The sequence below is a fragment of the Helianthus annuus genome, chromosome 11 (assembly GCF_002127325.2).
Source record: "Helianthus annuus cultivar XRQ/B chromosome 11, HanXRQr2.0-SUNRISE, whole genome shotgun sequence".
Classification (NCBI taxonomy): Eukaryota; Viridiplantae; Streptophyta; class Magnoliopsida; order Asterales; family Asteraceae; genus Helianthus; species Helianthus annuus.
Window position 1 is genome coordinate 132,480,894 of NC_035443.2, and position 26,891 is coordinate 132,507,784.

Here is a 26,891-nt window from a genome sequence, read left to right on the forward strand (position 1 = left end):
GATGACTATTCTAATTTTTTGTAGACCTATCCAATCGCAAACAAATCAAAAGTTTTCACACATTTTCAACAATTTGCGTCGACAATAAAAACCCAATTTGAACGAACCATTAAAACATTTCAATGCGACAATGGACGTGAATATGTTAACTCCGCTTTTCAAAGTTTCTTCACCACCAATGGGATCCTTTATCGCCTCTCATGTCCCTACACCTCCTCCCAAAACGGCAAAGCCGAAAGAAAAATCCGCACAATAAACAACATGGTGCGTACCTTACTTGCGCATGCTTCCCTACCAACTCACTTATGGCATTTTGCACTCGAGACCGCAACCTATCTCCTCAACATTTTACCTAACACCCACACCAAATCCGCTTCCCCAACAGAAATATTATACCAAACCACACCCACATTCGATCACCTACGGGTATTCGGGTGCCTTTGTTACCCTCTTACCCCATCGACCTCCATCCATAAACTTCAATATCGCTCACAACCATGCGTTTTTCTAGGATATCCCGCCACTCACCGCGGGTATCGTTGTCTTGACCTTCAAACGAAACAAATATTTCTCTCTCTTCACGTTGCATTCGACGAAACAACGTTTTCGTTTAGTCAACAAATCGGTCCTACTCCGTCTTACGATTTCCTTACTGCCCCTTTCCCATATCATCTCTCACCTCATATTTCTTCGGCTCACCCTAATTCCACTTCAGGCCCCACCATTACTTCTCACACTCTCGGCCCAACCCAGGTCCCCACTAGTCCAGCTACACATCAGCCCCCTACTCCCTTACAACATACCGGCCCACCTCTTCCTTATCCCACAAGCCCAACTCCTTTAAACCCCACTGGCCCACTTCCCTCACCTCTCAACTGTGTCCATTCACCTCAGCCGATTACCACCAATATTCCCACTCACCTTTCCCCTGATCCGTCTGCCACTACTCAAACACAACCGATCCCTCAACCCCCCTTGTTCCGTCTCAACGCACCATACATACACGGTCTATGAGCGGAGTCTTTAAACCAAAATATCCACTTAACTTACACACTTCCGCCACATCCACTACTATTCAACCTATTCCCAAAAACCCCACTGATGCCCTTAATATACCGGAATGGTACTCCGCCATTACTACGGAGTACAACGCACTAATTAGAAACGGAACTTGGGAGTTGGTACCTCGTTCATTAGATATGAACATCATTAGATGTATGTGGTTATTTAAACACACATTTAAATCGGACGGGTCACTGGAAAGATACAAAGCACGCTTGGTATGCGACGGTAAGGCACAACAGGTTGGTATAGATTGCGGGGAAACTTTTAGTCCAGTTGTCAAGCCAGTAACAATTCGTACAGTACTATCCATTGCTTTATCCAAACGGTGGTCGGTACATCAATTAGACGTTACTAACGCCTTTTTACACAGGAATTTAAATGAGACAGTTTACATGTATCAGCCTATGGGCTTCAGACATAAACAGTTTCCCAACCACGTGTGTCGTCTCAAGAAATCTCTCTACGGGCTTAAACAGGCACCACGGGCTTGGTATCAAAGATTCACAGACTATGTTCTCACCCTGGGTTTTAAACATAGTCGCTGCGATGCTTCTCTCTTCACCTTCCATCATGGTAGTGATACAGCCTTCTTGCTTCTTTATGTTGATGATATACTCTTGGTCACCTCGTCCGACCTTCTTCGCCAACGATTAATGTCCAGTCTTGCTGATGAATTTGCAATGAAAGATTTGGGCCCACTTAGCTATTTTTTGGGAATCTCTGTTACCAAAACAGCCAACACCATGTTTCTTTCACAACAATCATATGCTGCTGACATCATTGGCCGAGCCGGGATGCAATCTTGTAATCCGGTAGCCATGCCAGTCGACACCAATTCAAAGCTTAGTGCCACATCCGGCGAACCATTTCACGATCCCACTCTCTATCGTAGTCTCGCTGGGGCACTTCAATACCTCACATTCACCCGTCCGGATATTACTTACGCGGTGCAACAGGTTTGCATGCACATGCATGCTCCTCGCATAGATCACTGGAATGCTTTAAAACGGATCATCAGGTATGTAAAGGGGACCGCAACTCTCGGCTTGATGCTGACAGGTTCGTCGTCTCCGTCCTTGATTTCCTATACGGAAGCGGATTGGGCTGGCTACCCCGATACACGCCGTTCAACCAGCGGCTATTGCATCTATTTCGGCGACAACCTGATCTCTTGGTCTTCCAAACGGCAATCTACCATCTCCCGCTCAAGTGCGGAAGCTGAATATCGTGGTGTGGCAAATGTAGTCGCTGAAATTTGCTGGTTACGAAACTTACTACTTGAGCTTCAGTTGCCCTTATCCCGTGCTACACTCGTTTACTGCGACAATGTCAGTGCCATATATCTGTCAGGTAACCCGGTACAGCATCAGCGTACCAAGCACATAGAGCTAGATATACACTTCGTTCGTGAACAGGTTCAGCGGGGTCAAGTTCGTGTCCTTCATGTTCCCTCTCGGTATCAAATAGCGGACATCTTCACGAAAGGGTTACCACGAATGCTATTCGAGGATTTTAGATCCAGTCTCAGCATACGGTCCCCTCCCGCTTCGACTACGGGGGTATAATAGCATATATATTTAGCATTTATATTGTGTATCATTCTGTTATGATTTGTTCCCATATTAGTGGAACCCACCATTGTATTATATATAGTGATACTAATCAATAAAGAAGGCAAGGAACATTCTGTTTCAATTTCAATCGGTGCAATTAATAAGTATTTCATGTAAATTTCTTGACCCAAATATATTGCAGCCCAATGAAATTTTAGAATCCATTTGTATTGTCGGCCACCATTATATTGCATGTGAATTGATAAGTTTAAATTGGGCGGCCCAATCAAATTGATTTTGATTTCATATATCACGTGATTCATATAGTAGCGGCCCAATGCATGTCCAATATTATCGGTCCAATTACTAATCATCTTTTAATAGTTCTTGTCGGCCACTGTTACTGTGTTGATTATTGAGAGTTTTTCTTTAAACAATTGATATATTCTGCACACATATTCATACATTGGGACATGTAAGTCAAATTGAAGGTCCAATGAATATTGATATGATATGTAGTTGTCGGCCATTACTTGAGATAAGATAAAATCAGTTGTGGTTCATTAATCTAGGTTGCATGTGAGATTGTAAGTCAAAGTAGTCAAAGTGTCAGCCGATTGAGTTATCAGTTTGTCGGGTAGTGATATTCAAACGGACAGCACATCATTCTAACCGATTGATCAAGTTTTTTTGTCATCTAGTGTGCATCAATCGAACAGGCTAGCCGATCGAACAACATATTTGTTGTGTAGTGTTTTCAATCGGACAGCCTAACCGTTCGGCCAACCTAACCGATTGAACAGAGGGTAGTACGAGTTGTCAACCAATTCCAAGTCACTTGAGCTAACTGATCGAACAGCATCCTGTCCGATCGAACAGACAACATAATTTTTATCGCGAAGCGCCAGCCGATCGAACAGCTTTCCCGACCGATCGAACAGTTTTTCAACCCGATCGGACATCACTGATCATTGTCACTGTTGACTTGTGTTGACTCACTCGTTCAGATATCCGTCCGAATCAAGTTGTTTGATAAGTGTTTGAATTGATCGTTTTTGTTTGCTCGTTTCAGGTGATCAAGAGGTGTGATTCGAGTTGATAAACGAGAAACATCATGGTTGAAATAAAACAAAGTTGAGAAGAAAGGCATGCTCGTCTTAGATTGGATGATGTATATGATGCTTACAAATAAGCAACACTAGCAGGAAGGTGGAGCAAAGAAAAGGAATGTTACGTTGATCCTCAAGGAAACCCGACAGTTGATCCTAAGAAGGTTGACCTTGAAGCATTAGTTGCTGCTATACCTACTATAAGTGTTTGGTGCAAAGGCCTTAGTGAGATTCCAAGGTACAAGGAGAAAGTTAAAGAAGGCATTAGGAAGGTGATCTATGCCAGTCTCGATAAGAAAAAGAAGACAGTTGAGGAAATTGTTGAGAAAGCAATAAGTTGGTGAATGAGTTGAAGCAGACGTTAGAAGAAGGTGTGACAACAGAAAAAATTTAAACTGAATCTATTAATCGTCTAACACCAATAAAATTGATGAAAATGAAAATAAATCTGAGAATAAAAATGAACAACAGTGCAAGAAATGCATGGAAACGTGCAGTGCTTGTACTGGAAAGGATGAAAAGCTTAAAATAAGAGACATTGAATTCACCAAAATAGAAAAGATTTTCAAAAATAAAAGTCATGAAATGATAGAAAGTGAAAAATTTTTGAAACAAAAAATGAAAAGCTGAAACAAAAATGTGATGAACTTGAAAAAGAAAACAAAATATTGAAAGAAAAGTGTTCAGATGTTTGAAACGAATGTGTTCCAAAAGATAACAAAATTCAAGAGTTGCAAACGGAATATGATGGAATGAAATTATCATATCATACTGTAAAAGAAGCATATGAAACTTTGAAAAGTAAAGTCAAAAGTCTATGATAGATTGTGTGCTTGTCAAAGAAACTCTAAATTTCTTGAAGCTAGATTTGAAGATAAACAAAGAGTTTTAAACCAATATATTGATGATGTTGCTAAGCTTAAACAAGAACTGGCAGATAAAGAAAAGTTGGTCAATAAATTGCAAAGTTATCATTCATCGTCATATATTCTGGAACGTATTTTCAACATCACACCCGATGGGAAAGAGTCAGAAAAGAACAAAAAGGGAATTGGGTCTGAATACCATCAGGTTCCACCACCGTTGGAGAATAATTATACATTCTATGATGGCGAAAAGGTGGAAAAAGCAATAAACATGGTTGACCAGTTACCCGACAACATCGATGTGACTTACACCAAATCTGATGACATCAGTGATTCAGAGGTGGTCGGTAAGGTTGTTGAAAGTGTTCTAGCAGAGGAGTCAACCAAAACAGATAAGTCTGAATCACAAGATGAAAATGAGGGAAGTTTTCATGATAGTTATCTTAAACACTCAAAATCTGAAAAAGTTGCGAATGATGATTCAAAAGGATTGGTCTATACCATGATTGGATCAAACAAACTATTTTCGGATAATGAATTCCCAATTCAAAATGTGATTTCGGGTAAAATCAACAAAGTTTTCAAAATGGTAGAGATTCAAAAGTCTGAAATTTCAAAATTTGCTGGAAAAGGTCAGAAAACTTTTTATAACAAACCTGGTTACAAAAAGAAAAACATGAAGGCTGGGTTGGGTTATAAGAAGAAACAAAGTTGGAAAAGAAATGAAACGCCGAATAATCAGGCAAAGATGAAATTTGTTCAAGGAACAAGTTCCGAAGAAGAGAAAGAACTTCAATTTAGACGACAGTCTAATGAAGAGTTCTATGCTCAAAAGAAAAAGCAACAACCACAGGTTAAAGATGTCTCCAAGAGAACATGTTTCAAATGTGATCAAAGTGGACATCTTGCACGCAAGTGTCCAAATCTAAAACCTGTTGGTGTTGAGACGAAAAAGGAGTCTGATGTTGTGAATCAGAAGTCAACCAAGTTTGATTCAAAGCAAGCTTGGAAGCCTAAAATGTCAAAGGCTGACTCACAACAAACATGGAAACCAGTGACACCCAGATTTAGAACAACACAAAGTTGGAAAACAACGGTTGATGCAACAAAACCAAACCAATTTTGGAAACCAAAAGTTGTTCAAAATCAAAATGTTCAAAAAGAGTCACATTTTTACAAACGAGGTACTCCTAAAGGTTAAACATGGAGTGTTAAGAAACAAGTGACTTCGGTAAATGATGAAAAAGTTGATGTCAAAATTGAAAAAAGTCTTTGTACAAAATGACAAAGATTTTCCGAAGTTAAATGATGCATATTGTGTTGAAATGCCTAAGGTCAAACAGACCTGGGCTAAATTGTTCAAGTGACTGAATAGTTGAATGTGCAGGTGCTCAAGAAAATTGAAGACTGTGAGAATGGAAACCGGAGCAGCCTGGCACAACAAGAAAAGGAGGCTGCTGAACCCTGTGTTGGTTGAAACAGGGAGTTTGTTCATTTCTGTATATAAATAAACAATATTTCAAAAACCATAAAAATTTAAAAATTTAAAAACCAAAAATATGTTTTCATTTTGTCAAAATTTTGAAAAATAAAAAATATGTTTATTTTTAAATTTGTCAAAAATTAAAAAAATTCAAAAATATGTTAATTAAATATGCCGAAACCCTCATGGCTGAACAAACATGATTATTTTCACAAGATTGAAAAACGGTTTTCAAACTGTAAAAAATCAATGTGTTGTAAATAATGGGGGTACGTTATGTTTTCTGCAAAACAGAGCACGAAAAGCAGAAAATGGATGGCAAGACAAAGCTATCAGTATCCGGTTGTCAAATTTTCTTTAAATGGTTTTGAATTTTAGGAGGAGTAAGAAAAATTTCAGAAAATCCAAAAACATTAGAAAATTTGAAAAAGTCAAAAACATGATAAAATTCAAAAATTGAGTTGTTATGTAAAAAGAGGAAATGATAGTACATCAGTAGACAATCACAGTACGCTAAAGAAATGGAATGTTTAAATGTGATAAACGGTCTCAATAATGATAATCCAGTAGATTTTTACACGCTTAGTAGATTGTTTTCGAGATATAAACCTAGATTTCAAACTTACTTATTTCGTGGAGAACATCTCTCGGATATATGGGTAACCCCCGAAATCTTGTTTGAAAGGTCCCTCTTTCTGAGATACTAGGTCTTTATACTCAGTGATATCTGGAGTATTATTCCGGGACTTCTGCTGAATGGAAGTTCTGACCTAGTCCCCGAATAATACTTTCCGCATTGCTTGAAACATAGCGCCGCCCTCAGCAAATATGATGAAACAATAAAATTGATAATCAGTGCTGTTGTAAAAAAGATCCTCTAAAGGGGACACACCGAAAGTCGAACCGTCATCTCTCTGCTGAACGGAGGTTCTGACCTGAGCTCTCACGGTTTCGCATCTAACCCCTTTACAGATATCATCTGTGGTATACTCACCTGTAAGACTGAATATTGGGATCTGGATACGGGAGTATATTCTGAGGTGGGACACGCGAATAAGTTTAAGTTCTTAAAACACTAATCTCGTATCTCGAATCAATTGAAATTTGTGTCAAAATTTAAGTGGATTAATATACTGACAATCTAAATGAATCGTTTAGAACTTAAAGTGTTCTAAAGCTCAACGGTACTAGTGATTTGTCATAAACTGATATGATCCTCTAACACGAACTCAAACAAAAATATTGTCTGTAAATATTTTGTAAATATTTTTTACTGCTTTATGTTTCAGAAAAATACAAAAAGATTTTGATTTTTGCTTTATTTTCGACAACCGATGTCTGAATGCTGAGTTTCAAAATCTAAGTAAGCTGATTGTGTTTCTGAAAATAAAACAAGTTCATTAATTTGAAACTTGATGTTTTAAAATTAAAAATCAAAAACAGTTTGTGATATCTCCAAGGTCATTAATTTGGACTTGGATGATTAACTGTGAGGGATTTGGATGCTCATATTGTTAAAATCTGTTGAAAAGAGCCAGTTTTCGATTTTGGATGCTTAAATACTGCCAAATCAATAAAGATTGTTGATAGGGGGAGTGATTTAGAAAGTTCAAAAGAGCCAGATTACGATTTCTGGACAATTTCAAAATGTTTGTACTTATAAACGTTTGAGATTTGTAGATGTAGTACCAGACTACGATCCCGACAGCCGAGTCTAAGGGGGAGTCTGAAGACGAGCTCAATGCAAGAGGAAGCGTGGATTCAAGGTGCCAAGAATCTATCCTGAAGGAGCTTGTAATCGGAAAGCCATGTGTCGATCCCAAAAGCACGGAAGCTTGACGAAAGGGGGAGCCTGAAGAGTCTACCGAAAGGGGGAGCTGAAGCTGAAGACAGATCCACCGGGATTCTATTCAAGCAAGAGGGAGTCTATATTTGCTGAAAACGTGTTAAAGCTTAAAGAAGACCAAAGAGAGAGAGAAAGACAAGTCGCTACGAGTTTGACTACGGATTGACTGCGGCAATATCCAAGGGGGAGTCTGTTGGTGCATTTATGTCTATCGCCTCCGTCAATGCGAACCGTAGCTGAAAAGGATTGAATTTAGACTTTATAGTGTTATATTTAGAGAAAAGGCAAGGTGGCATTTCTGTAATTAATGAGATTCCTCATTAAGCCCCTTGGCCTATAAATAGAGAACTTAGGGTTCTCATTTAGAACTTTTGCAACTTTTTCCATTTGGAGATTTGGAGCTTAGAAGCTAGAGAGAGAAAGTAGAGAGAGAAAGGCAAAAGGTGATTCACGTTTCTTGTACGTTTTCAGATCTATCAAAGAATCACAGATTTAGTACGTTCTCGTGTGTTCGGTCACGCACGTTCACGGATTCCGCACGTCGAACGTGTTACATGCAATCGTTTCGGAGTCGAAAACCAGTCGTAACATGAAAATAGTCAAGAAGGAGTGATTAGAGCCAGTGTCTGATTCTGGATCTATGTCTATGCAAGATGCTGATGCTAAAACAGGATGAGTGCCAGGTTGTGATTCTGATCCTGTAAAAAGAAGAAGAGATAAAGATTGATTGAGGATGCTTACAATGGAGAATCTTTGGAGAGAGCGAGAGGACTGATAAAGGCTGAAGGTTTGACAACCGAAGACTCGACACCGAAGACTTCGTCAACATCCGAGGAGGAGTCTGTTGGTGCATACGTCTGTCGACTTCGTTTTGTATCGAGTCTTGTATTGTATTAGATAGATCAGGGCACGGAAAACGAAATGTGTTTATGGGTATTTTGCACGAAATGACATTAGGTCATTTCGTACGAAATCAATTGGCTATTTCGCACGAAATAGTGATTTCGTGTGAACTTGCTTTCGCATGAATGGTTTTGCGCGAAACCAGCTTTCGCTTGAACCATGCGAAATCGCCATGCCTATAAATACCTGATATGCCTTGTCATTTGTAACAATTCTGATTCCGGTAGCGAAGCTCTGCCGAAGTGTCTACAGCATTGTAATTGATCTGATATCAATAGAAAGACAGTTTAAAGTGATTTCTCATGCATTACAACTGAAATAACACTGATACATCTGTTTCCGCCTTTTGTATTGGTGAAGATCTCTTCTGAACGACTCGTTTAGGTCTGAAAACGATCCTACAAATCTCATCCTCCAGACCAAAACATTGGCAACATCAATGAAGGGGTGCTCACAAGAAGTCAATCCCAAAACATTTGTCTTTTTGCTAGTTTTCTATCTCTCCATCAGCCAGTCAAGTACCAAGAGGCACTAAAAGACAACAGCTGGGTAGAAGCCATGCAGGAGGAGCTCCAACAGTTTAGAAGACAACAAGTTTGGGAGCTTGTACCATTGCCAGAGGGTGTAAGTCCTATTGGCACAAAATGAGTCTTAAAAAATAAAACTGATGAAAGGGGTATTGTTGTCAAGAATAAAGCCAGGCTTGTGGTTCAAGGGTTCAGACAAGAAAAGGGCATTGATTATGATGAAACATTTGCCCCTGTAGCAAGACTTGAAGCTATCAGGTTATTTCTGGCCTTTGCTGTCAACCACAACATCAAGGTGTACCAAATGGATATCAAATGTGCATTCCTCTATGGTAAGATTCAAGAGGAGGTTTATGTTTGTCAACCTCCAGACTTTGAGGATCCATTTAATCCAAATATTGTCTACAAGCTGAATAAAGCTTTGTATGGCCTGAAACAAGCACCAAGGGCCTGGTATGAAACTCTTTCCACCTTTTTACTTTCCATTGGGTTCTCAAGAGGTAAAATAGATAAAACACTGTTCTTAAAATGGAGAGGAAAGGATTTGATGATTGTCCAGATTTATGTGGATGATATCATCTTTGGAAGCACATGTAATAAAATGTGTGAAGAGTTCAGAAAACTCATGACAACTGAGTTTCAAATGAGTGCAATGGGTGAACTCCAGTGCTTTCTTGGTCTCCAAGTAAGGCAACTTCAAAATGGCACTTTTATCCATCAAGGCAAATACGCCAAAGAACTCTTAAAGAAATTTGACATGGATGATTGTAAGCCATGCACTACACCCATTGCAACCAATAAACTAGTCATATCTGATGAGAAGGATGATTTGGTTGATCAGACCTTATATAGAAGCATGATTGGGTCCTTATTGTACCTAACTGCATCTAGGCCAGACATCATGTTTGCAACATGTGTTTGTGCAAGATCCCAATCAGCCCCTAGAAAGTCAAACCTAATTGCTGTAAAAAGGATATTCAGATACCTCAAAGGTGCTCCCACACTTGGTATCTGGTATCCAGCTGATGGTAAAATTGAGCTTTCAGGTTTCTCAGATAGTGACTTTGCTGGATGTGACAAGACAAGGAAGTCCACTACAGGAGGGTGCCAATTCCTAGGCAGTTGTTTAGTGTCTTGGCAAAGCAAAAAGCAAGCAGCTGTTTCCACATCCACTGCTGAGGCAGAATACATAGCTGCTGCAAGCTGTACAGCCCAATTGCTTTGGCTTCAAAATCAGTTGCTGGATTTTGGTATCACTGCCTTGAAAACACCACTCATGTTGGATAGCCAGGCAGTAGAAAATATCATCAAAAATCCAGTTTCTCATTCAACCACCAAGCACATTGACATCAGACATCACTTTGTGAGGGATTGCTATGAAAAAGGTTTGATTTCTCTGCACCATGTTCCAACTAAAGATCAGCTGGCAGATGTGCTAACCAAAGCATTAGACACATCCACCTTTGAAAGCTTGATCTCTAGAATTGGCATGATAAACATGGAATAACAGGCAAAATCCTGTTCTTCTATGAATAAAAGCATTAAAATGTTTTCAGAAAATCAAAAATCCATCCTTAAAAATAGCCAAAATGAATTTTTTATTAAATCCTTAAAAGTCTGCCATAACCATTGCTTTGTTCAAAAAGTATGCTTTGCTTCAAGTCTTTCCACTGCTGAAAGTCAACCCCTATTCTCTCATTTTCTTGATAAGCACTGATGTTCAAAGTCAGTGTTTTATCCACTGATGTGCTATCAACTGATAGTAAAAATCACCCACTGCCTTCATTTGTTACCGTTGCAACCACTGATCCTCCTTCATCAGTGGTTTTCATAAAAAGTACTTGTCCTTCATTTCATCAGGGGTTGGCACGTGGACAGTACATAGTGGTCAGACCTTTTGTAACCGCTGCCACGTCAGCATTCACTTTTTCTCCATAAAACCCCTTTCAAAACCCCAAACAGGGTTTTACTGTCGAATTGAATTCTTAAAAATTCCTTTCTCAAAGCAGTTTTCATCTCATTTCCTCAAATTTCTTCACAACTTGCTTCGATCATCTTCTCCAAAATGACAAAATCGAAGTCATCCGCAAAATCCACTTCAAAATCATCGTCATCACCAATTGAAATCCCACACAAAGCTTCTCACAACATTCTGGGTCTTCTTACAAAACTCGGCACCACCGATACTTTCGATTCCATCATCGACATCATGTCTGCATCAAAGTACAAAACTTTGTTAACTGTAGATGCTCCAATTTACTTGCAAACCCAAAGAGAGTTTTGGAAAAATTGTACCCTTGACAAACAAGGCGAAGATGTCATAGCCATTAACTCTACTCTAAAGGGTAAAGCAGTCAAAATCACACCACAATCCATCTCGGAAGTCTTTGAACTCGATGATCAGGAAGGTAAAAATTCTCTTCCCAAAAATGAGTTAAAAATTGATTTCCTTGAAAGAGGGTGTGCTGATTCAATGATGAAGAGGGATACCTTACCAAAAGGGTACTTCCCTCCTGCAACAAGATTTTTATTTCATACCCTGTTATTATGTGTTTCAAACAAAACCACTTATTTTAATGAGATAACATTAAAGATTCAAAACCTGGAGTATGCTATTCTCCAAGAAGAAAATTTCAATTATTCCCAGGAAATCTTTAATGATTTGGTTAAAAATGTTGATAAAAAGCCATTCTTACTTTTTCCAAGATTTTTAAGCTGTTATTTTGAAAAGAAATTTGGTAAGGATGATGCTTCTGCAATAAAACAAGGTGAATCTTTTCAAATAAACAACTTAACTGCTGAAACTTTCACAAGAATGTCAACACCTTGTAAAACACAAGTAGAGGTGCCTGAGCAGAATTTAGCAGCTACCACTGCTCCTCAGGTATCTGCTGCTGAGCCCACTGCTCAAGGTGATCAAAGCAGCAAAACAACTGTTTTGAAACCCACACCTACAATCCACAAAAAGCCAAAACAAAAGAAAACTCCAAAACCCCCCAAACCTACCAAAAAGGCAACTCTGGAGGATGAGATACCAGAGCAACTGCAAGTGACAGCACAAAAGTCACAAGAAACCACTGTTGCTACTTCCTCACAGCAGTTGGTAGAAATATCTTAACCCATGGCTGAAACTCCTCCTGCTTCTTCTCAAAAAGAACAGGTTGTACAAATAGGGACACCACAATATGATGCTCTGGAATCACTTGCTTCCATCATCCACAACCCAATGCCCGGGGCCAATTCTCTTTCTACACCCAACCTCACATCCACAATCCCCCCATAAACAAAAATCTTGTTGGATGCTCTTGATTTGAACTAGGCACAAACCAGTCCTTCTCAATCACCTATCAATGAGAATATGCCTCAACAAATGACTGGGTCTGATGTATCAATCATTGCTAACACACCATCACAACCTGAGGAGGTTACACCCCTTGAGTTACAAGTAACTCTTGGTGGTAGTCCAAGTGAAGCAGCCACTACAAGTGTTGAACCCACTGGTTTACATTTGGATAGTGGTTACATCAATAAGAATTCCTTGGAGGAAATTCCTTCTATAGCACCTCTGATAACCACTAGTGAGTTTGTTTTGACCACTGGTACCATCAAAAGGTTATCAAGTGTTGAGGGAAGAAGTCCCCAGAACCAAGAAAAAGGGGCATCAGTGGTTAATGTTTGGAGTACACTCCCTGCATCAACTATTGTTACAACCACTGATAGTGGGAAATCAGATGATCCCATTAAGTTGGGTGATGGTTTAAAGTACCTAGAATTGACGGATAGAGTTGAAAAACTGGATACCTCTATTGCAGAAATCAAAGAAATGTTGCAACAGTTGTTGAAAGTTCAAAAGGTGCAATCCACTGTTGTTCCAACTCAAGCACCTGCTTCATCACAAGCACCTGCTGCAGATGAGTTATGGAATCTATTTCAACCTTTTCTCCAACAACAAAAACAAATGGCTAATCAGCAACATGCAATACATGTACAAGAGCTGAGAAACATAATGGAGTCCAGGTTCAAAAACACCCAAGCAGATATCAAGGCTATAAAAGCCCACATTTTGAACACCACTGGCACTGCTCTTCCAACTGTTCTCTTCATTGATCAACTACCCCCAGATAATGCGAAAAATGGGGAGAAAATCCAGGAGTAGAAGAAGAAGGGAATAGATGATGGTCTTTACATTGAACCAGAAAAGGATGCTATGACTAAAAAGATTCCCTTTCCAGATGGTAGCAAAAAGATTGATGTTACCACAAATGCATTTGCTGAAGCATTAGCAAGTGTAAAAAGGGATAGAGCGGCAAAGGACATGTCCAGGTGGAATGAGGAGAAAAGAGCTTATATGGAGCTGAATGCGCAGGGTTGTTCTGAGCCAGAGGATGTTCAAAATCCTGTGCCAAAAAGAAAGAATCCCACTAGAAAAGTGAGGGAATCCAAATCCACACCATCCAGACTCACAAAGCATACTCCCAAACCACCGTCCAAAAGCCCCCAACATCAATCTTCCACCCAAACAGTTGCTGAAACACTTGTTGTATCGGCAACTGCTGGTACTTCAGTGGTTTCAACAACTGTCAGCCAAACACCTGTCATCACTTCAACACACACCACAACCACTGCCTTAGCACCACCACCAAAAATCACTTCACCACCAGAAAAATTATCAAATCCACCATCATCTCCTGCCAAAAAGCAGAAGACAACAGATGTTACAACATCTGTTGGAATGGCAACAGTGGTTGAAACACCAGTTGTTTCAACAACTGTTAGTCAATCACAAATCACTTCCACTCAAATCACCACCACCGATCCACCCAAAACATCATCAGCCTCTCCTCAACCAAAAAGGAGAAGGTTAATCTTGAAAGATGATGACACTTCACCACCACCAACATCTTCAAAATCTCTATCACTTGTTACCATACCAAACCCTGTTCCTCTCTCATCAGCTCAGATTCAAAAGCCAATAGCTCCAGCAGGTGTTCAATTTCCTCTTGAGCTTATAGCAGCCGGAGAAGAAATTAAGTCCTTCTATTATGAGGATGACCCTGCAAAAAGGAGTTTACCATCTGTTGAAGGATATCCAAGGCCCAATAATATTGAAGAATATTTGAAGGTCAAAGCCAAACAAGCAGAGGATATCTCTAAAAGAAATTCACAAGGGAAATCTGACAGAGAAATTCAACAGAACTACCAATTCTTGCTCACACAAGTCAGATCTTTGGAACAATTTGCAAAGAATATGTGCCAACAGATATCAGAAAGGGCAGATGAATCCCTGAGAAAAGATTACGTTGAAAACATCATGGCTCACAAGAAATACAAGGGAGAAAGATCCATGTATAAAGATTGGACAATCCCTGAGCTGGAGAGTGAAGCGGCCAGGATTCAAGATATGATCAAAAATAAAGTCAAACATACTCCTCCTCATTGGGCAAAGTACAAAAAGAATGTACCTGATAAAAAGGTAGAGCTGAGGAGAATGAAAGAGGAATTAGCTGCAGCTGATTATGGGTCTTTAAATCAAGTGTTGAGATGGAAAGAAGAGAAAGTCAGGTCCACCTACAAAAGCTTGGAGAGATTAAGGAAGACAGATCCTAATGCTCCACAAAAACCTGACTATCCTGAAGCAGAGGTTTCAACAAGACCACCAAAGCTGCAAATCAGGAGAGCCACTGCTCCAGCTGGTGCATCCATCTTTAAAAGAAGGCAACAAAAACAGTTGGATGCTGAAACAATACAAGAGTTAATCTTGTAAAAGAGGGCATTAAGAAGATGATTGTAGACACTCTTGGATTGGATCAACCTGCAAGTACTGCTCAGTCAGTCATTAACAGGCCAGCATCACCAAACTCCTCATCTAATAAAAATCTCCCAAGAAACCCTCCAGACTCAAAAGTACTAAAATGGAAAACTGACAAACAGACCCATGTACTGACAGTGATCAAGTCTAGTGGAGAAGTGAAGAAAATAACAAGGGAACAAGCACTTGGCCTAAGTCTTGAAGATTTGCAGGATCTCCTTGATCTTCCACTTAGCAGGGATGAAGATGACACAGATGCCTTAGCCTTTGAGTTACAACTCAAAGGGTAAATAAGGGAACTGTTGATGAGGCAATAAAGATCTACCAATAATGAAGACTTTTGGCATTATCTGTTCCAGGGGGAGATTGTTGGGATTGAACCCTATCAGAGGAACAGATAACTAAAGCCAAAACTGGATCAGAGCAGTGGATCCAGAATAAGCAAAAGTTATGTAATCAAGTCTCTCCCCTTGAAAGTGGTTTCAACATCTGCTGACCTCCAATCTACTGATCTCTACAATCTGCTGACCTACAACTGTTGTCCAAGTCAAAGACTGATGGAAGACTAAAGCTGCTATGGGTCAAGCTCTGCTGAATATGTCAAGTACTGCTGGGTTCACATCAGTGGAAGGATACAACAGTAGTTTAGTTTATATTATGAAATGTAATGTATAACAGTAGTTAGCATAAGCATTACTTGTATAGATCAGATGTTAGAGTTTGTTAGGAGGTTAGATGTCACTTTCATGGTGACGTCAGCTTAGATGCTTCAGTGGTTTTTCCGTGCCTATAAATAGAACAGTACTCTGTACTGTTCTATTAGCTCTTCACCATCTTCTTCCTGTACGAACAAATCACTGAGCTTAGGCTGAGAGGGAGTTTGTTGCATACATGCAATTGTAATCGATTTTTGGAATAAATTTAAGCATTCGGTTCATTGTTGAAAATGTGTGTTGAAAGCAATTCTCCTGTTTGATTGTGAAAAGTTTGTTTCCATTTAAATTCCGCTGCACTACTCTTTCATTGTTCATCTTAATTCAAACATAAATCACAATCAATCCAAACTCAGATCCTAACAGCCATGCACGGTGGAACCCAAACAAATATCATCGTTTAACCACCGTTGAAGGCGCGACAGCGACATCCTACTCCGTCCCACACCCATCTTTTCTCCGATCTTAGTCTCTCTCTAGCAGAGCCCAATATCTCCATTAGATTAGGGTTTAATTTAGGGAAGAAGATGATCTCTTGTCTGCTTCTACAAGGTTAAAGATTGAATTTTATTTTATTATTTTAATTAAAAATTTGTTATATAAAACTTGTAGTGACCAAAATGCCCTTTACTAAACTGAGGAAAAGGACAAAAAACCAGGTGTTTTTTGAGAAATCTGAGCTGACTTTGCTTTTGGACCAAAATGGCAACAAAATTGAAACCACAGGGACCCAGATTCAAAAGTTTTGAGTTTTAGACTAAAGTGACAAAAATGACCAAACTTCAGAGATTAAAATGAAAGTTTACTCCTAAAAATGTCAAAAGATAGTTAATATTCAAGTCAAATTGGCACATGGGTTTACTTTTCACATCAACATGACATGACATCTGCTAATTTAAGCAGCTTTAACAGTTGTAAAAGTACATCAGACAGCTTCTCCCTAGAAGCCCCAATAAGTGGAAAAGCTAGAGGCACCTACCGCCATTAACACCTTTGAATGAAGATTGATAATGAAACTAGGTATGCAGAAGACCTGGTCAAAATAATGAAGCATATAGCATAACACCATCTTACCTAGTCCAATAGTCAAGAAGCTAATAAGCCAACAAGCAACAAGCTTAAAAGTTCTATATTTTTCACTTCTTATACTTATTTCATTAATCCCACCTCCTATCACATTAATTAACATTTTTTCTGGAAAACACATACATTTACATATACTAAAATTAACATCATTATCCACTTAGGAATAGCCTAGTCATGTAAATTAGATAAGGTTTAAAATAGTAGGAGATCATGGATTTAATTTCTATGGTATACAAATTTAGTCATTAAAAAATAGAATAAATAACATCATTTAAAATAGAGTTAATTAAACTTTTTGCGTTTTAGGTATAAACAAACTCAAATTTTTAACATTCCAGCTTTTGAGACTGGTTGGTAGACTGATAGAGACTCTTGCCTGTTGGGGGAGAAAACGAAGGTTCAATTCCTAACATTAGATAAGTTATGTATGATTTAGTTTAATTTAGAAGTAGAGTAAGTGTAACATTTGCCTAAAAAAACCTTTATCACTTATGTACTTATTTTTTGTTGATTAAATTACCTTACTTTTTAAAAGTTATTGACAAGTTTTTATACGATTAAAAGTTATTAAAATAATAAGAGTATAGTGTACAGGTTCTTGTGGTTTATTAAAATTTTAGATATAGTGTCTACCTTTCCAGAAGTACATAAATGGTCCATATGATATGCACTATGTAACGTATTTAGCCTCCAGTTTTTTTCAAAAGTATATGGATGGTCCTTGTGGTTTGTACTTTGTAACATATTTAGTTCCTAACATAGACATGATAACCTTTAGATTTGTTAGCTGGGACTAAATGCGTTACAACGTGCAAACCATATGGACCATTCATGTACTTTTGAAAAGACAGGGAATAAATTTGAAATTTTGATCAACCACAAGACCATTCGTGTACTTCACTGAAATAATAATGTTTTGTATATTATTTATCATATTTATTTAACTATAAGTGCATGAGTAATTTTATATAGTCTGCAAGGATTCGTGTATGTTTTAGATGTACCACCTGTTGGAAATTTTGTGAAAATAACAATTTTCACAAATATAGGAAATGCATTTTTCCTATTTTTGGACTAGAAACAAATATAAGAAACTGAGGGGTTTTAGATATTTGTTTATGGGTTTGTGTTCTATGTTGGAAAAGCTTCGCAATGAACTAAACCGCGTCCAAAACGGAGATAAGATGAATGAGATATCGATGCTCAAAGTTTGTTTTTTGAAACATTGAATGCTGAAATAATGGAAAAGATGCACTTGTCCCACATAGGAGGAGAGATGAAACTTAAAGAGATATTTAAGTGGGAACACTCCATCCTTATGGTTTCATGGAAGCACACACTAGTGTACTCGCGAAGGGTGCCCTAACTCGCACAGACGCGCGCGCGTGGCGTGGGCGATGGGTGCAATGTGGCGCTTTGATGGCGCACTTTGCACTTGGGGTGACGTGGAGCACATGCGCATGAGTGGTGCAGACATGCACGCGCATGAAAGTGAGCCAAACCGGCGCACGCGCGCATGAGTGGTGCAGATAGGGCTGTAAACGAGCCGAGCCGAATCGAATCAGGGTGGGCTCAGGCTCGGCTCGTTTAAAAATTGAATCGAGCCGAACCGGCTCATTTAAAACCGAACTGATTTCGAGCCGTGCTTTTTTGAACTTTTTTCGAGCGAACTTCGAGCGAGCCTCGAGCCACAAACTTTTTAAACAGAATAGTAATTTTAAGAGAACTATAAAATGAACAAGAAACGATTTATTGTTAGTTACCTTAATCTATATCTTTTAAATCAATAGATTATTAATTAAAACTATAGCTTAACAATCTATTTATTTTGATAAAAAGGTAACCATATTACTAATTAAACAACATTGCCCTTAGATATATTAGAATATATGTATATAAACACACACTCACACACATAATTTGGGGTTTAATTTAAACATGCCAAACGAGCGAGCCTACGGGCCTACTATAATGAGCAAGCCACGAACCGAACCTACTTTGGCTCGGGCTCGGCTCGTTTACAAACCGAGCCGAGCCGAGCCAGCTCGTTTAAAACCGAGCTGGCTTCGAGCCGAGCTTTTTTCGAACTTTTTTCGAGCGAACTTCGAGCGAGCCTCGAGCCACGGGTTTTTTAAACAGCCCTAGGTGCATACCTGACACGCATGAAAGTGAGCCAAAGTGGCGCGCGCGCGTACGCAGAAGCTTCCAGACTTTAATGACAAAGCAGTTTCATTTCAGCATTTGAAACAGATGAGTCAATGATTTTTGTCACACCCCCAAAATCCACATGCGGAACACCACCGCTTGGAGGCGTGACTGACCAGGATCCAGCCACCAATTATACTGAGCAATTTTAATAAATAACATAAGTAATACTCACCAATAACAAGGTTGGCAAATATCATATTCAAAGTTCATAAGTAGTTAAGTTTAAGTAATAGTTCAGATAAGTAGCGGAAGTATAGACAAAATAGTTTAGAACAAGATTCTTAGTTCAAGTTTGTTTAGAACCCAACACACGGGTTAGACGACCACTACACATCCGCAAGCTGCAAGCTCCTGAATCACTGTATACTTGCAAAGCATGCAGTAAGGTGTCAACGTAAAGTTGAGCGAGTTCACTAGTTGACCAGTTTTAGTTTTCGAAAACATAAATTGTTTAGATAAAGCATTTATAATCACTTTGTGGGGAGCTACCCCATCTGTAAGCTCACTAAACTGTAGATACCGAAACTGTTGACGGAAAGTTGTTGTGCCCCGAGTCAATGTCTATCGTCATTGACCAAGATGCAAGGTCTACTAGTTCACGCCCGATCTCCCCCGGTCACGGTGTGAGGTTGTCAAACCTAATAGCGCTATCAACTAATAACCCGTTCGCCCCCGGCGATTAATCGGTATTGTAAGCAGGGACTTAAGGTGATAGAGTTTCGTTTAGCTTGGCTAGTTGTGATTTATAAATAATATCCAAACGTATCTCCCCCGGAGATAGTAAATACCCATTCGGACTTCCCCCGGAAATAATAGTTCAAAAGTATTTTTCCCAAAGTTGGCAGTTTGTCCGTGTCCCTCCTTGGGACGCATGCTTTTAGTGTGTGAACTCACCTTGGGTTGCTCGGCAGATTAGGTTACTTGTCAAACACGCTGGTCACCACGTCCTAACATGGTTACCAGTATAGGTCAGGTTTGGGTACGGAGAATGTCACGTATAATTTACACATAGTCTAACACATAGCATGCATACATACATTTACATGTTGAGTTATTGGGCCTGTCCTACTATTAGATCAGTCAACAGTATCAACTAACACATAGTTCAGTTAAACAGGCAGCCCAAGCAAGTCACGTTATGACCCAATAACGAAAGTGGACAGCCCAGTCGGGACAAGGTGGTCTCGACTCGAGAACATGCGGTCTCGAGTCGCCACTAGGAGGTCTCGGCTTGTAATGGTTGGTGTTGGATCTGAGTTTCTTTTTGATTGTATTTTGTGTTTGAAATTAAGATGAAAATGGATGAGTTGTGCAGCGGAATTAAAATGAAAACAAACTTTGCATACAATCAAATGAGAGTAATACTTTAATCAAACATCTTTTACACAATGAACTGAATGATTGAATTTAATTTCACCAACGATTACAAAGATAGATGTATGAATGCAAACTCCCCCTCAGTCCGAGCTCAGTAGTTTGTTCGTGCAAAGAAGACGAATGATGTAAAAGAGCTAATAGAACAGTACAAAGTACTGAACTATTTATAGGCACTTGCAAACTACTGAGCATCTTTGCTGACGTCACCATGAAAGTGACATCTAACCTCCTAACAAACTCTAACCTCTGATTTATACAGACACTGCTTGTGCTAACTACTGCTAATACATTCTATTACAAAACAGACTTTAGAACAGCTGCTGCAACCTTCTACTGCTGTGAACCCAGCAGCACTTGTCCGGATCAGCAGTGCTTGACTCAAGGCAGTAGATTGAATCAGCAGGACTTTAGTCTTCCATCAGATCTTTAGTTGAGCAGCAGTTATGAGTCAGCAGTTTGGTAAGATCAGCAGATAGGAGGTCATCAGTAGTTGTAATCACTTTCAAGGGGAGAGATTTGTATATCAGCATCTGCTTATTCAGAATCCACTGTTCTGACCCAGTTTTGGCTTTAATTATCTGTTCCTCTGATAGGGTTCAATCCCAACAATCTGCCCCTGGAACAGATAATGCCAAAACTCTTCATTATTTGTGGATATTTTATTGCCTCATTAACAGCACCCTTATCTGACCTTTAAATTGTAATTCAAAGTCAAGGGCATCTGTATCTTCATCATCCCTGCTAAGTGGAAGATCAAGGAGATCCTGCAAATCTTCAAGACTCAGGCCAAGAGCTTGTTCCCTTGATATTTTCTCCACTTCTCCACCAGACCTGAGCAAAGTCAATACGCAGGTCTGTTTGTCAGTTGCCCACTTTTGTATTTTTGAGCCTGGTGGGTTTCTTGGGAGATGTTTATTTGCAGACGTATTTGGTGAGGCTGGCCTGTTCATCACTGGCTGAGCAGTGGTAGCAGAGTTTTCCTGTTCAAGTTCTTCTTTTAACGTTCTTAACAAGCCTTCTTTTAAGACAGCATTTCCAGCAAGAATTTCTTGAACAGTTTCAGCTCCTAGCTGGCTTTGTGTCCTTCTTTTGTAGATGGCATTACCAGCTGCAGCAGTGGCTCTCCTGATTTGCAGCTTTGATGGTCCTTTTGAAACCGCTGCTTCAGGGTAGTCAGGTTTTTGAGGAATTTTTGGATCTTTCTTTCTTAATTCCTCCAACCTTTTGTAGGTTGACCTGACCAAATCTTCTTTCCATCTAGCAACTTGTCTTTTGGTGCCAAATTCAGCAACAACCAGTTCTTCTTTCATTCTCTTTAGTTCCAACTGCTTTTCAGGTACATTCTTTTTGAACTTTGCCCAATCAGGAGGAGTGTGAGTGACTTTCCTTTTTATCATAACTTGAATTCTGACTGCTTCAGCTTCAAGCTCTGGAACAGTCCACTCTTTGTACATGTGTCTCTCTCCTTTGTCTTTCTTGTAAAACATAATGCTTTCAATGTAGTCCTTTTTCAAAGTTTCAGCTGCTCTTTCTGAAATTTGTTGACTGACATTCTTTGCAAAACGTTCTAGGGAACTGACTTGGGTGAGCATATATTGGTAGTATCTTGATACTTCTTTGTCAGATTTCCCTTGTGTGTTTCTTTTCGAGATATCCTCAGCTTGCTTGGCCTTTATCTTCAAATATTCTTCAACGTTTTTGGGCCAGAGATATCCTTTGATTGAAGGCAAACTCCTTTTGGCAGGGTCATCCTCAGTATAAAAGGATTTTATTTCTTCTCTGACTGCTTCCAGTTCAAGAGGAAATTGAACACCTGCAGGAGGTAAAGGCTTGTGCATTGAAACTGAAGAAAGTGGAACTGGTTTTGGTATATTGACAAGAGCTAAAGGTTTTGAAGATGTTGGAGATGGTGAAGTGACATCATCTTTGGGAATTAGCCTTCTCCTCTTTATTTGAGGAGGGACTGATGATGTTTTGGATGGAAAGGTGGTTGTAGTGGCAGTGGTTTGTGATAGACTAACAGTTGTTGAAACAACTGGTGTTCCAACCACTGTTGTCTTTACAGCAGAAGTTATAACAACTGCTGTCTTCTACCTTTTGACAGGAGGTGATTGTGATTTTGGTGGTGATGGAGGTAAAACATTTGATGTAGTGTGTGTTGAAGTGGTGTGTGTTGAAGTGGCAACAGATGTTGAAACTACTGAAGTACCAACAACAGCTGATACACCAGGAGTTACAACAGCTGTTTTAGGTGGTGGTTTTTGAGCAGACTTTGAACGTCTGACCGGAATGGATTTGGGTAGCCTTACTTTTCTAGTAGGCTTCTTCTTTTCATCAATGAGATTTTCATCATCTCTTGACCCTGAAGTACCCTGATCCGGATAATCCACCCTGGCTTTCTTTTTGGCCTCTCTATCTCTTTTTACACATGCAAGTGCTTCTGCAAGTGCATTTGTGGTCACATCAATTTTCTTACTCCCATCTGGCAAAGGAATCTGTTTGGTCATATTGGAATTTTCTGGTGCGAGGTAGAGACCATCTGTTATTCCTTTCCTTCTCCATTCCTGAATTTTCTCCCCCTTTTTGGCATTATCTTCGGGGAGTTGATCAATGAAGAACACTGGTGGAGGAGCAGTGCCAATGGAGTGTAAGATCTGAGTTTTGAGAGCCTTTAGATCAGCCTGAGTGTCTTTGTACCTAGACTCCATAGCATTTCTCAATTGTTGAACATGTTTTTCATGTTGCTGATCTGCTATTTGTGCTTGATGATGGAGAAAAGGTTGAAATAGATTCCAGAGCTCATTTGTAGCAGGTGCCTGTTGGAGAGCAGGTGCTTGAGGTGGAACAACAGTGGATTGTACCTTTTGTACTTGTAACAACTGTTGTAGCATATCTTTGAGTTCTGCAACAGAGTTATCAAGTTTTTCAACACGAGCCGTCAATTTCTGGTACTTTAAACCATCACCCAATTTAATGGGATCATCTGATTTCCCACTAACAGTGGTTTTATCAGTGGTAGAAGTAGGGAGTTTACTCCAAACCTTAACCACTGATGCCCCTTTTTCTTGGTACTGGGGTCTTCTTCCTTCAATACTTGACAACCTTTTGATGTTGCCAGTAGGATAAATAAATCCACTGGTGGTTGGCAGAGGTGCTATAAAAGGAATTGCCTCCAAGGAAGTCTTATTGATGTAACCACTGTCCAACTGTAAACCTGTAGGTTCAACAGTTGTAGTGGCTGCTTCACTTGGATTACCACAAAGAGTTACTTGTAACTCAATGGGTGTAACCTCCTCAGGTTGTGTTGGTGGGTTAGCAAAGAATGATACATCAGGCTCAGTCATTTGTTGAGGTATATTCTCATTGACAGGTGATTGAGAAGGACTAAGTAATGCCTGGTTCATATCAATTGCATCCAACAGTAGTTGTTTTTTTGGTGGAATTGAGGATGTGATGGCGGGTGTAGGAAACGGATTTGCTCCGGGCATTGAGCTGTGGATGATGGAAACGAGTGTATCCAGAGCATCATGATGTGGTGGCCCTTTGTGTACAACCTGTTCTTTTTGTGAAGAAGCAGGAGGAGGTATGGTTATGGGTTGAGATATTTGTACCAACTGCTGTGAGGAAGTAGCAGCAGTGGTTTCTTGTGACATTTGTGTTGTCACAGGCATTAACTCTGGTATCTCATTCTCCAGAGTTTCCTTTTTGATTGGGTTGGGGGGTTTTTGATTTTTTCTTTTGTAAAGCTTTTTGGGTTTTGTAGGTGTGGGTTTCAAAACAGTTGGTCTGCTGCTTTGATCACCTAGAGCAGTAGGCTCAGCAGCAGATACCTGAGGAGCAGTGGTGGCTGCTAAATTCTGCTCAGGTACCCCTGCTTGTGTTTTGCAAGGTGCTAACATTCGTGAAAAAGTTTCAGATGTTAGGCAGTTTATTGCAGTTATTTCACCTTGGTTTATTAAAGCTAAATCATCCTTACTGAATTTCTTTTGAAAATAATAGCTTAAAAACCTTAGAAATAGTAAGAATGATTTTCTTTCAACATTATTAACCAAATCTTTAAAGATTTCCCGAGAATAATTATAATTTTCTTCTTGAAGAATTGCATATCCCAGATTTTGAATCTTTATAGGGATCTCATTAAAAGAAGTGGTTTTGTTTGAAACACATAAGAGGAGGGTATGAAATAGAAATCTTGGTGCAGGAGGAAAATAACCCTTTTCTAAGGTTAGTTTCTTCATCATTGTGGCTTCATACCCTCTTTCAATGAAGTCAATGTGCAACTCATTTTTAGTGAAGGAAGTTTTACCTGCCTGGTCATCGAGTTGAAAGACTTCGGAGATGGATTGTGGTGTAATGTGGACAGCTTTACCTTTTATGGAAGATTGGATTACAGTTGCAATGTCTCCTTGTTTTTCAAGGGTTGCATTCTTCCAAAATTCCCTTTGGGTCGCCAAGTAGATGGGTGCGTCGGCGGTGAGCAAAGTTTTGTACTTTGATTTTGCCATGATGATGATAATGGAATCGAAAACATCTGTGGTTCCTGGTTTTGTGAGATGACCCAGGAGATTGTGAGATTTTTTGTATGGAATTTCAGTGGTAGTTGCCTTTTGAGAGGCTGTTTTCGATGATTTTGATGTGGGTTTTGCAGAGAGCTTCGATTTTGTCATTTTTGAAACGAAACGATCGAAGAAATTTGTGAGAAATGAGAAGAAAAACTGCTTTGAGAAGAGAATCTTTAAGAATTCAATTCGACAGTAAAACCCTGTTTTGATGGTGAGTGGGGATGTTATAGGAAAGAGAATGAATGCTGACGTGGCAGCCGTTACAAAAGGTCCGACTGCTATGTACTGCCCACGTGACAACCACTGGTGAAAATGAAGGACAATACTTTTGGTGAAAGCAACTGATGAAAGCAGTGGAAAGGGGGCAGTGGATGATTTTCACTATCAGTGGATAGCATATCAGTGGATAAGACACTGCTTTTGAACAACAGTGGTTATCAAGGAATCAGAGAACAGAGGTTGCCTTTCAGCAGTGGGCAGACTTTTTGAAGTAGAGCAGACTTTTGAACAATCAGTGGTTATGGCAGACTTTTAAGGATCTTAATGAAATTTTCATTTTTAAGCTATTTTTAAGGATGGATTTTTGATTTTCTGAAAACATTTTGTTGCTTTTATTCATAGAAAAACAAGATGTTGCTTGTTATTCCATGTTTAGCATCCCAATCCTAGAGACCAAGCTTTCAAAAGTGGCTGTATCAAGTGCTTTTGTGAGCACATCTGCCAGCTGGTCTTTAGTTAGGACATGATGCAGAGAAATCAAACCTTTTTCATAGCAATCCCTCACAAAGTGATGTCTGATGTCGATGTGCTTTGTGGTAGAATGGGAAACTGGATTTTTGATGATATTTTCTGCTGCCTGGCTGTCCAACATGAGTGGTGTCTTTAAGGCAGTGATACCAAAATCTAGTAACTGATTTTGAAGCCACAGGAGTTGGGCTGTACAGCTTGCAGCAGCAATGTATTCAGCCTCTGTAGTGGATGTTGAAACTGCTGCTTGCTTTTTGCTTTTTGCTTTGCCAAGAGACTAAGCAATCACCTAGAAACTGGCACCCTCCTGAAGTGGACTTCCTTGTGGTGTGACATCCAGCAAAGTCACTGTCTGAAAAACCTGAAAGCTTGATATTCCCATTAGCTGGATACCAGATACCAAGTGTGGGAGCACCTTTTATGTATCTGAGAATCCTTTTTACAGCAATGAGATTTGATTTTCTGGGAGCTGATTGACTTCTTGCAAAGAGACATGTTGCAAACATGATGTCTGGTCTAGATGTAGTTAGGTACAATAAGGACCCAATCATGCTTCTATAGAGTGTTTGGTCAATCAGCTCATCCTTTTCATCAGACATGACCAGCTTATTTGTGGCCATGGGTGTGCTGCATGGTTTACAATCATTCATATCAAATTTGGTTAAAAGTTCTTTAGCATATTTGCTTTGATGAATGAAAGTTCCATTATGCAACTGCTGTACTTGGAGACCAAGAAAGTATTGCAGCTCACCCATTGCACTCATTTCAAACTCAGCTGTCATGAGTTCTCTAAACTCTTCACACATTTTGGTACATGTGCTTCCAAAAATAATGTCATCCACATAAATTAGGACAATCATTAAATCTTTCCCTCTCCTTTTAAGAAACAGTGATTTATCAATGGTACCTCTTTTGAAACCATTTGAGAGTAGAATGTTGGAAAGAGTTTCATACCAGGCTCTAGGTGCTTGTTTCAGGCCATACAAGGCTTTGTTTAGCCTGTAGACATGATCAGGATAAAATGGATCCTCAAAGCC

At 39.4% G+C, this 26,891-nt stretch overlaps 1 protein-coding gene across 1 annotated transcript; it reads left to right on the top strand.

The window, feature by feature from the left end:
- Nucleotides 1–1,469: 1,469 nt before the first annotated feature.
- Nucleotides 1,470–4,071, top strand: LOC110888250 (uncharacterized mitochondrial protein AtMg00810-like). The gene is made up of 2 exons (XM_022135782.1): nt 1,470–2,415; nt 3,824–4,071. The coding sequence occupies exons 1-2, from the start codon at nt 1,470–1,472 to the stop codon at nt 4,069–4,071; spliced, it is 1,194 nt and encodes a 397-aa protein (XP_021991474.1).
- Nucleotides 4,072–26,891: the final 22,820 nt, after the last annotated feature.

Coding starts and splice junctions, on each gene's coding strand:
- LOC110888250 (XM_022135782.1), top strand. CDS start 1,470: ATGGGCTTCAGACATAAACAGTTTCCCAACCACGTGTGTCGTCTCAAG. Junction 2,416..3,823: donor CAGTGCCATATATCTGTCAG/GTAACCCGGTAC, acceptor CAACACTAGCAG/GAAGGTGGAGCAAAGAAAAG.